Below are 11,763 nucleotides of genomic sequence, written 5' to 3'. Positions count from 1 at the left end.
GTTTTTGATTTTGCAACTTTTATAGACAAAAAAAAAGAATTCAAATAAACAGAACAACATCTGAAAAGTTAAACATATCAGTAGGTGTAAAGTACTGGATATTTTGTGCGCTGAAGTCATGTATCCAGTGATAAATGTTTCTTTTTGTCCCCTCCAGTGCGCCCCCGCTTCACCCAGCCCGCTAAGATGAGAAAAAGGGTGATAGCTCGTCCCGTCGGCAGCTCGGTGCGGCTCAAATGCATGGCCAGTGGAAATCCTCGCCCGGACATCGTGTGGCTGAAGGACGACAGGCCGCTCACCGAGCAGGAGGTCGGCGAGGGCCGTCAGAAGAAGTGGACTCTGAGTCTGAGGAACCTGACGCCGGAGAACAGCGGCAGATACACCTGCAGGGTCTCCAATCGCGCAGGAGAAATCAACGCCACGTACAAAGTTGAGGTCATACGTGAGTATCCCACAGAGAGGCTGAGCTGTACGCATACCAGGCATATTCACCTGGAAGTATGACTGCTAACAGATGAGGCAAGGGTAATTAATCTGAATGATTACTGCTGTTTATGTGGATCATTTTTCTGATCTTTAGTACATTGCTGCAGGAAATAGCGCAGGTAGAACCGTAACCTTAAAAACAACAATTTTCCCTCTGATCTACCTACCCCTGCCGTCTGATTGCGATCAGCAGGTCTTATTCATATCCTCGCTGCATGGATGAATGTGCTTGTGTAATCATGTATATGAGAAGCATATTGAGGAAGCAGGCTTGAGAGCAAGGGCTTGTGCCCTGGTGTTTGCACAGGGAGGGGGGGGCTGTTCAACTCAGAGACCCTCCACCCAATCTGGAGCTGATTAAAGCCCAGCTGTCTGCCAGACCCGCTGCCCCCCTCTCCCATGAGAAATGTGTTCTGTACAACCAGGAGCAAAGAAAGAGAGGAAACTAATCACACATACTTCTTGTGTTACATGTGGTATTCCTCCCTCTCTGTCAATTATAAGTTCTAAGCCGGAGGCTAATAAGGTCATGGACAACTAAGACCTCATCTATCCGCAGAAGGCCTGTCATGTCAAAAAGATGTCTGTGTGTGTCTTGACAGTTTTTCTCTGTGTGCGCGCAGAGAGGACGAACTCCAAGCCCGTTTTGACCGGCACTCACCCGGTCAACACGACGGTGGACTTCGGGGGCACCACGTCGTTCCAGTGCAAAGTGAGGAGCGACGTGAAGCCGGTGATTCAGTGGCTCAAACGCGTCGAGACTAACGAGGAGAGCCGCTACAACTCCACCATCGAGGTGGGGGACCATCGATTCGTGGTGCTGCCCACGGGGGAGGTGTGGTCGCGACCCGACGGCTCCTACCTCAACAAGCTGCTCATTACCCGCGCCAAGGAGGACGACGCCGGCATGTACATCTGCTTAGGCGCCAACACCATGGGCTACAGCTTCCGCAGCGCCTTCCTCACTGTGCTGCCAGGTGAGGCCTGGGGAATGTGTTTACAGTGAGTCACTGCCACAACAGCAAGCAGTGCTGCAAACATACTGCAGAGTAATGCATCAGCAGCCTGAACCAGATCTCTGCTATCAGTTTGTATACTATATGGCAGTTTATTCTGAAGTTAAAGTGGGAGTACATACATGTAAGAGAAAAGTTACAAGGCCAGACGTTATCAGAGCAACAACAAGCACAAGTCTTGTGTTGTCGGCTGTTTGTTTGGGTTTGTTACTCTTCACCAAATAATACAAAACCCTCAAAGTAACCGGCCATTCAAGCAAGTCCATCATCTTTTTTTGTTTTTCTGTACATAACCTGAAGGAAATCATTGAAGCTGTTAGCCTCTAAGAGATGAAATCATCATCTGATTCATCAATTCTCTCTTCAAAGACTCAGTAAAACACATCTGTTAGTTTTGGACTGTTATTAGGACATTTAATTGTCCAACACAATAATCAACAGATTAATTGACGGCAATAAATAAACATTTTGAAAGGCCTTAAGCGCTTCACCTGTGCATTTGAACAAACTCTTGGCAACATTTCAAAGTTGTAGACATGCTTTGATTCTATTTTGGCCCTCTTCCTTTGCAGACACAAAGCCTCCCATCACGCCCCTGTTCTCGCCAGCCTCCAGCTCCCTCCCCTGGCCCGTCATCATCGGCATCCCTGCTGGGATCGTGTTCATCTTTGGCACGGTGCTGCTGTGGTTCTGCCAGAGCAGAAAGCACTGCCCCCCTCCCAGCGCTCCTGCAGCCGCCGCATCACAGGTACTGCAGAGCTCCCACCGGCTGCCGTATCGGGACCGGGACCGGGGCTGCGTGGCTCCGTCCTCCAGCTCCTCCAGCCCGGAGAAAGACTGCATGAGCTCCATGAACTATGAGGAGTACCTGGCACAGCAGCAGCTCCTCCTCACACAGGGAGGACCAACAATCCCCGCAAAAATCTACCCGAAAATCTACACTGACATTCACACGCACACTCACTCCCACGTGGACGGGAAAGTACATCAGCATCAACACATTCATTTTCAGTGTTAGCCTGCGTGCCAAATACCCCTCACTGACTGTTTCAGTGAGTTATGGACCTCCTGAGTGACACTCACATGGCATTAACTCTTGATAATCATCAGACTCTTCTGGTAGCTGGAGATTATCAGTGTGCATATGGGGAAAAACAGTGGCCAGTGACACACACCTTGTGTTTTTTACATCCAAACTTCCATATTTGGTGCTAATTTTTTACCTGTCAGATCCTCACACCACTAAAAATCCATTAATCCTTGTTGTGCACTTAATACGGAAAAAGGACAAGGACATTTTTGCAGCGTGTGAGTTTAATCGCAGCTATTCAGGCCAGCTGACAGCTCCTCCTCAGCAGTTGAGTTTTCCTACGTGAGGAAAATGGAGTTTAGGTTTTACCTTTCACTTGTTCAGCTGTCAGAGCGCAGAGATCCTCCACAGTCTGCCTGAACGAAGATGAAAGTGGTACTCAAGACTTACAAAGGGGCTGGTTTTTTTTACGCTCCTACTCAGGTAGTCCTTTTCTTTGTTAAAGGTGCATAATGTTTGGAATGCTGACCACTATCCTTGTTACCTTCCTCCATCCCTCACTTTTGTCCTCTGTTTAAAGTGAAATAGAGTAGACCGGTAAGTTTTAGAGCCTTTTAACGGCGTGCAAACCTTGCCTAAGACTGCAGGGGATGGAAGAACTGAAATGGTCGTCATGATCATTTTGACTTTTTTAAGGTAGATTCCATCATCAGACACTAGCATTCTTTTAGACCTCCATCGTATCCACAGTTTATGAAGCTGTAGTCGTTTATAATCAAACTGAGTCATGAATATTTAATTTATTTTGCTAAAAAAATGTATCAAAAGTTTATTTTTCAGAGTAAGGCGTTTTACATATCTATGTAATGTTATTAAAGTATACTGTTGTTGTTATGTATAGTACATTTTGAGTACGTTGTCATCCAGTTTAATCACATTTAGTTCATGCCAATATTTTAGGTATTTCTGTATGTAATTGGTTATATTTGACAATCTTGTATGATGATGTACTCTGTTCAAAGCTCAAAAACTAAGTCATCTAAAGTGTGATGGTTAGGTTTGATTAAATGACCTGAAACGAACACGCTAAACGAAAAATAATGTATTCTTTGAACAGCTGCACTCTGCCTGCTGACAAAAGGTGTAAAAGGCCTTGTGAAAGCACAATCTGGGATCCCATCGGCCAGTCTGAGACGATATAGCCTCTGGGGACACCGGTGAACGTGCCGGGCGGTAAGCGACTTCCCATGTAGACTTCCTTTTCCGCGTGCTGCATTGTTACAGAAACAGAAACCGTTTTATTGTGATTTACTCGTTATTAACGTGTCTTAACTTTGCTGAAATTTCAACATCATGATGCAGATTTGTAAGAAGTAAAAATTCAAGCTTTGTCAGGTCTGTCCTCAAGAGGAGAAGAAAACTTTTAAAATGCTCATTTGTTGAACGGAGGTCGGATTGTCCGATGCATTCGAGGAAGTCAGGAAATCTGTACGAATGTCGTGACACAGGCTCAAAGGAATTCATCTCAAGTTAAATTTTAGATCTAGAACGGATTGTTAGCTGAATATCTGTTTATAGAGATTAATAAGAAGCTAAATCGTCGTCAGATCACGCTGATGGGAGCCGTGATGTCATTACGGTGGCTGACTTTCCGCCTGCTTTTGCTCTCCTCAGGTACTATTTTTCTTGCATCGCCGCAGCCTGCTGATACGTGATTGGTCAATATTACTCTGACTACAAGCGTAGTTCAAACGGAAACCAGAACACTTGCCTTCCGGGAAATCCACGTCCCTGTCTACGGATTCTACTATGTAGAATATTGTACTGTGTAGAATCTGTAAATAGAGATAAGTGAATGCACGGTAACAGTGGCGGCTACCTGTCCTCAAATAGAAGTGCTGGTACTGTCCACTTTCTTCCTTTCAGGGAGCTGAAGTGTCTGTGAGGGTGACACAGAGGGCAGCCAGCAGAAGTATTGGGATGAATGACTGAATAGATAGCGCACAGACACAAGAGCAGTCTCACACAGTCCCCTCTTTAGATGAGTGACGGCCCCTGCAAGACTACACCGAGTGACCAGCATCTTTCCCCCCCATTTAAGTGAATCAACCCCCTCCGCCTCCCCCCCGTCTGGTCCGCACTACCACCTCATTCAACTCCAATCTAGGTAGGATTTCCTTTCACCATTTAGGAAGTGCATTGTCCTGCTGTGGGAGTGATGTGACAGGACCCTGTGATTGCTCAGGAAAGAAGGGGAGCATTGTGTCAGGTGAGCTCTTGTTTGGTTGTAAGCTGGATGGAGATGAGCTTTGGCTCCAGACACACGAGGGGGGTGGACTTTTTAAAAATTTTTACTTCTAAACACACAAGATTTTCACGGGACAACAATTTTTTTTCAAACAAAAATGTTCGTTCCATATCCATAAATACAGTTTTAAATCCAAAACACAGATGAAGCATACATTATGAAGACAAACACTGCCCCCTAGTGCTTTGTAACCGTGTACACATTAAAACAAACTATTAGTCTTAATGATCACAAAGTCACTAAACTTCTAAATCATCTTTATTTACTTACAGTGTTTTAAGAACAATGAAAAGGACAAACAACAAGCTGCACAAGAAAATGATCTGGACACCAACAAAGAAGAAAAGAAAATATTTTCAGTATTTACAAACAAGCTCAACCCCTCTGCACTTTGCCGATCAGCTCATCACAGAATTTGGTGAGCTCGTCTACCTCCCTCTCCTGTAAAAATAAAAAATGAATTTAGGAAAAAACAACAATCCAACACCTCTACACACACACACATACACACACACACACACACACTATAGCATTTTCCATTTTCTCTCACCTTCTGGGACAGGCTCTTCTCCAGTGACTGCACCTTCAGCTGCTCCCGGCGCAGCTGGGCTTGAAGTGCAGAAACCTCACCCTTATTTTTGGACCTCACCTCAGCAATTTCTTCATTCGCGCTGAAATGTAACAATAAATGTCAATCAGACACTAAAAGCCTTGCAATCTACACAAGTGACAGTAGAGTCAAGTTTCTTACTGGGCAATTTTCTCCTCAGCGTGGGCTTTCAGGGTCTGGTAGCGCTGCTCCTCCTTTTTGACCCTCGCCAGATAGTCCTGAGCACAAGCTTTCAGCGTCTCCTCATTCTGGCAAAGTTAAACGGTGGACAATTAAAATGTCAAACTGCCACAGCTTTTGTCAAGAATATGACAAGCGTTTGCGGCTCTTTACCTTTTTGTAACCCTCAACAACGTCCTTGTACTTCTCCAGTCTCTTGAAAAGGTCAGAGAACGATCTCTCCATGGTGTTCAGGTCGCTGGACACCTGCTCCTTCTCCAGCAGCGCCTCACTGAGCTTCGTCTGGGACAACTCCCTCTCCTTCTCCTGATCGGCTGAATAATACAAGAAAATTAACACACACCACTGCATCAAAAAATCCTGTGATGTGTTCATTACTTCTTTCAACTTACCCATCATTTTGGCAATTACAAGCTCGAATTCTGCGATTATTTTCCTGCAAGGGGGGAAAAAAAATTGGTCAATCTCTGAAAAACACTGAAATCAGTTTATATAACAAAATGAAAAATAGACAAAGCAGGGCTCACCTCATCTCCTGACCGTCATCATGTAGCTTTTTATACTTTGCACACCATTGCTCCTCTGTTACCATCGCCTATTAGAGAAAATACTGTCATTATTTAAGGGGCTACATGTTCAATCCATCTCCATTTACTTCAAATAGAAACCTCTCTGTCAAATCGCAAATATTTGAGCAGGACATACTTCTGCCTGGATCCTGGCGATGGCTTCGTCCATGTCCTTCTGACTGTACTTCAGCACTTCAATAATGGCGTCCTCGTTGTTCGCTGCCTGCGGGAACAGAGGGACGAGGCCCTCGAGGATCTGAGGGGCCTAGAAGAAAATTGGGAATTAGTTAGGAGACATAGGAAGGATGTATTGAATATGTTTCCAAAACAGTTGCAGGCACTTCCAGAAGTTCTGAGGCATGCCATATGGACTCACTGGTGCTGCAGTGTCATCAAAGAGCTTGAAATCATCCTTTTGTGTCACATTTGCAGTCTTTTCTGCCATCTTTGAAGTTTCAAGCCTGAATAGAGAAGAACAAAGACCTCATTTGTAAAGCGGTCAGAGTGGTTACATTTCAGACACATTTCATTTTGTTGTACAGGAACGTCCAAAGCAGAACAAATTCAGCTCTTACGTCAGCTGACAGCAGCAGTCAGAGTAAGTGAAAACAGAAGTGAGTCATACCGTGTAACAAAAGCAGCGGGCCGAGGGACATGGGTCTGAGCAGGCGGGCCCGCAGACTTCTTCGGGCTTTCTCTCAGGAGGGGGTCAAATTTAAGGTACAAAGATTGTTTCCTCAACGCCGACTCCTTGAACTGCAGTCAAAAATAAATTATGTTTCGGTCACGCATTGGCAATCGAAGACTGCAGTTATTTAAAACACATGAAGTAAGAACTTACACTGCTGGACCCAAACTGCTCCAGGTAATCGATTTGTCCATCGAAGTCATTGGCCATGACTGCAGATAAAGGTCACAGGTCAAAATACGCTCTGTTAAATTTCTATGCAATCACACATGACACAATATCTAGAAGGCCCTTGTGGAACTAGACAAAATAGAGTTACGGCCTGAGTTTACTCACAAACAGTTCCAGGAACAAACTCGTCACAGCAGTCTGACAGAGCGGCCTCTGGCTTCTGCTCAGGCTCCATGGGTTGTTCAGCTTCCAGTTGAAAAGTCTGGTCATTGTCGGAGGCCGTCTTGTGTTCAGCATTCTGTAATTCAACAAGAACAAAATTTGTCTTTTAGTGAGACAATTGCAACAAAAGAAGGTTAAAGTGGAAAAATGTATGAGGATTGTTTCAAACTCTTACCGCTCCAGGGTTTGGTTCAGCAGCTGAGACACTCTCTCCAGCGCTACAGAAGGCAAAAGCACACAAACGCACCGTGAAATGAAGTGTTTCTGGCGCATGACGTGTCCACTGCACTTTAATTCTTCATCCACTCAAATAAAAAAGTTAACATACCATGGTGGTGACGCGGCTTCCTTCTCCACAGGCTTCTCCACTTGCGCTGGAACTGAAGTTTCCATGAGCGCAGTGCCGGGTTTCTCGCTGCACTTTGGAGAGTTCATCATGCTTGCTTTTGTTCCAAAGGGATTGAAGTTTGGGTCCTCAAACTGGTCAAAGTCAAACGAGTAAGACCCTTTGGGGACTGGGTCAGGAACGTCAGCGGCATCAGGCTTCACTGGAGTTTCTTTTGGTGGTTTTACATCAGACGCCGGCTTTTGCTCTTTAGATTTTACACCGGGAGGCCTTTTGCCAAATTTCTTGAGTGGAGGCTTCTGTTTGACCTCGCTGCCGTCATCGAAATTGAACTCCAGCTTGAGCGGGCCTCCCTTTACTGGGGCATCAGCTGGCTGGGATTCAGAGTCTGTCGCTGGAGGTTTGGCGACACTGGCTGAGATCGGGGCCACTGCAGCGATTGGTTTCACCTCCGGCTGAACAGGCACCTCCTGAGCCACCTCAGGTATGTCAGCGACAATTGTGGGTTTATCTTCCTTTATCTGAATCTCCTCGATTGGTGGGTTATTGTCTGGCGCCTTTCTCCCGGGTGCAGGAGAATTCTGAATTTTAGAGCCACCGATTTGGAAAGGATTCATCGCATCGAGGTTGTCGAAATCCAAGGAGTAAGAACCCTTTGTCGGCAGTGGAGCATCTTCGATAAAACTGCCTGACACTTTGTCTTGATCAACAATTGTGGATGTTTCAGCAGGTTGTTTCTCATCGGGTGTGGCAGTGCATGAATCTTGTTCCTCAAGTGCTGAGACCTTCAGCACAGTGACCACGCTGCTGTCTGTGGAGCTGATGTTGGCGGAGATGTCAACCAGCGAGTTTTCCACAGACGGGGTGAATGGAAGCGTCTCGTCTAGTGCCGATTCTATTTTGGTAGGCTCCTCTGAGATCTCCTCTGGTATTGTTTGTTCGGGCTCAGTTTGAGCTGCAGGAGGGTTTTGAACAGCAGGCCGAGCAGGAGAGAGGAGCATCATATTCGACCCCTGGAATGGGTCGATAGCGTCAAGGTTCTCGAAATCCAACTGGTAGCCTCCTTTACTTTTTATCGGCATGTTATCATCAGGATAAGACGACACTTCTGTGGAACATTTGGAAATATTTCAGCATTTTTTCCAGCATTCAGAGACATTTAAGAATATATAATTTTTAATAGCTGGACAAATGACCTTGTTTGGGCTCTTCAGGCTGCACAGTGGCGTCTTGTGGCAAAGGGCTGTAAAACAAAACAGACTTGGTTACTGAAATCGATGAGTCATGTCACTGGAGGCATGTGGCAGTGTGAGAATTGTAACTTACTTTGTTCTGTCCAAATTTAAGGACTCAAATGCCGTTGTACACTCGTCCACACTTGTCATCTTGACAGATTTGGTGGGTGATAGAATTCTTTTAGTCATAGGGTCTCTTCTTGGAGTCTGAAAACAAACCTAAACACAACATATTGAAGCAGAAACGTAAATGTTAGATTCAAAATAGAAAAAATTAATTACATTTAACTTCTATGCAGTGATTTTACCGTATTTATATGTAAAAAACAAAACAAAACATTGAACATTGGACAAAGTGAGCTGCTTCTGTACCTTGGCCCCCTTTGGCACCGTCTTGCTGGGCAGATTCTCTGTCTGACGCAGGATGGAGGGCCTCCCAGTCGGCTGATCCAGGGCAAAAATGTCATTAAATGAGCTGTTCTGCTTTCCTCCAGGAGAGACAGCACGATTCTCATCATTCACATCAACAGAACTCATCCTGCAGAAAGCAGAGAGACAAACTGTTAGTGACCTGACTGCACTCTGGGGGAGGCGTCATCCTGAAAGCTGCGGCCAGCTGATAAGACTCTTTAGGTTGTTGAGTTCACATATTTACCCCAGAGTTCTCACAAGAGGTGAATCTTGGTTAAAACAAGTCTATCATTTTATTTGTATAATACACTCCTTCTGTAGATATGCAGATATTTTGCAGGATAAAAGTAAGAAAACAAAGAGGCTGAAAACACACAGGCAATGATTTTGTGAGCTAGGTCCATCCCTGTCGAGGCTAATAGTATCTCATTGCGAATATGTTGGTCTCAGAGTCGTGTACATGCTGAAAGATAATTTACAAAGTTGATAAAAAGCAATGTGGAAATATGGTGAAAATAGTATCTTTGTTTCATAGTTTGTCCACCAGATGGCACTAACTAGTTAATTGTTTTCATCTTGCTCAAAATTCTTGAATAATATTAATATAAATACTATCCGACTACACAAGTTTTATTTTATTTTAATAAATCTATCGGAGTCCAGAAGTGTTTACTGTGGATAAGGTAAACATTTAATATTAAAAATCAAACTGCACAGGTGAATGATCCCCATGATCTGTCAGCCTGGACAAGACTTGGTCAATTTTGTTTTTTGTTTTTTTACACTAGGCATGTTGACCTGTCCAAGCAGAAGCAGCACATATGTAATAAGTAACGTTAACATTCTATTCAATGGTCAAAGAAAGCAATGTTAGGGAGCTAGGTTATTTTATGATGATGGTAAAAGACAAAACATGGACTGAACGTTCAAACTCCCGGAAGAAACACTTTACTTTTGTGCTTGTTTTCTCTTATGAAATAATAACCCATTTAAGTTTAATTTACTCTGTTTGTGGTGCTTTATTGTTTGTTGATTGTCTATATTGCTGTTTGGTTGTGTCTATTTTGGGTTCTAGATAAGGTGTTCTGATTTCTTGGAACCTCTGTACATCTAACTTTGACAAAAAAAAAAGATACTGACTCATAAACCCTGACTTCAGTATTGTTAGGCTGTAAACTGGCACCCCTGCACATGGTCAAACCGTTACAACCTGTCCAATGCCAGGGCCCTGCAATAGCAAACTTAATATTATGCAGCCACTGTCATTAATATTATGTGCTTTTGATGCTGTAACTTGCTACTGTAAGAAAGATAAATTAATGTATTACTGGTGGGTTTAAGTTCGTGAAACACTTCTTATGAATTTAGACTGACTTTCAGTATCAATCTGCTCCAACTAATGATGGGTTATTAAATATTTTGATTAATATGGGAAGATAAAGGAGGAGGATTACTATAATTGGACTAACAAGTACACAAATGAGCCATTAGAAACTTTACATTTTGTTAGTTATGTCATAGTAATGTTATACGCCTAGATATTAATATTTATATAAAAGGGTGCTTTTGAATTTACCGATACTTCAGGCAACAGGTTGAATCACAAGATATTTCTTCAAACTCCCCCTGAAGATCTGTGTGCACACCCTCAGAGTAGAAGAATAACATCTTTGTCTTATTGACTTTGTCTCGTGACTAATGATGGCAACGTTTTTCATCCTTCCGTTAGTTCGTTCAAACGTCACTGAAACCAAACGTTAGCGTTTACTGCACGTGACGTCGATCAGGTCAAAATCGTGTATTCTGCAAATCAACGTGGACAGTAAAGTTTACGCTTGTAATAAACAAAGATTTGCAAGGTATTTGTTGTACAAGTCAGAATCAATTTCGACTCCTAATTATATTAACATAACTAGTGTTAACTGGGATAATTAAAAAAACATCAAAGGTTGTAAATTAACAACAAAGATAATAGCTAGTTAGCCTTTATCTTTTACATAGGTTAGCTAGCTACTTGAGACTCAAAGTAAGACTTAACAACTGTTAACGTTACGAGGAAGAAAACATAAAGTTTGAATCTAGTTTTATGAATATATAAAACAGTTCGAGGCTTTAAATACTATATTTCTATACTATATTTGCCACCTACCTTAAAAACACAGATGCAGTTGGCCAAAATTGGATTTCTACTGCAGGCTGTCCAAGCCAGAATGATATGCTTTTGAAAACCCCTCGCCTACTCTGGGAAACAACCGTTTGGAATTTAAAAGTCTTGAAACGAACCAATAAAATCGTCAGAAACATTCAAAGGAAAAGCGCTTCCTGGTTCAGCAGCCAATCGCGCTGAGGAGCGGAAATGATCCAATCAGGGGGGTGTGCCAGAGGGCTAAGTTCAGAGATGATAGAAATGACAACACTACAAGTAGAAACTCGGCAACAATGACAGCTTGTTTCCTACATTAAAACATAGTTACGCTTTATACAGGGCAAT

General features: G+C 43.4%; 2 protein-coding genes across 2 annotated transcripts in view; one reads left to right on the top strand and one right to left on the bottom strand.

Annotated features, from left to right (window-relative positions):
* LOC138591359 (fibroblast growth factor receptor-like 1) overlaps window positions 1–3,609 on the top strand; it is a 31,556-nt gene extending 27,947 nt beyond the window's left edge. The window contains exons 5-7 of the mRNA XM_069661932.1: window positions 158–442; window positions 1,110–1,463; window positions 2,075–3,609. Coding sequence (XP_069518033.1) covers window positions 158–442; window positions 1,110–1,463; window positions 2,075–2,520 — 1,085 coding nt within the window. The 3' untranslated portion in view covers window positions 2,521–3,609. The remainder of the gene's footprint in view (window positions 1–157; window positions 443–1,109; window positions 1,464–2,074) is intronic.
* A 1,494-nt stretch (window positions 3,610–5,103) lies between these two features.
* tacc3 (transforming, acidic coiled-coil containing protein 3) lies at window positions 5,104–11,463 on the bottom strand. The gene is made up of 17 exons (XM_069662153.1): window positions 11,422–11,463; window positions 9,234–9,399; window positions 8,953–9,080; window positions 8,823–8,869; window positions 7,609–8,734; window positions 7,456–7,498; window positions 7,224–7,356; window positions 7,041–7,099; window positions 6,825–6,955; window positions 6,576–6,660; window positions 6,336–6,464; window positions 6,158–6,225; window positions 6,023–6,066; window positions 5,784–5,944; window positions 5,592–5,698; window positions 5,391–5,511; window positions 5,104–5,281 (listed from the first exon to the last, which is right to left on the bottom strand). Exons 2-17 carry the CDS (start codon window positions 9,396–9,398, stop codon window positions 5,216–5,218), a joined length of 2,613 nt encoding a protein of 870 aa, XP_069518254.1. The 5' UTR covers window position 9,399; window positions 11,422–11,463; the 3' UTR covers window positions 5,104–5,215.
* Window positions 11,464–11,763: the final 300 nt, after the last annotated feature.

Source organism: Semicossyphus pulcher, unplaced genomic scaffold (genome assembly GCF_022749685.1).
Source record: "Semicossyphus pulcher isolate SPU_LCO1_2020_fin unplaced genomic scaffold, fSemPul1.0.p SCAF_14, whole genome shotgun sequence".
Lineage (NCBI taxonomy): Eukaryota > Metazoa > Chordata > Actinopteri > Labriformes > Labridae > Semicossyphus > Semicossyphus pulcher.
The sequence above is the reverse complement of the archived record's forward strand: the minus strand, read 5'-3'. Positions and strand labels throughout refer to the sequence as shown.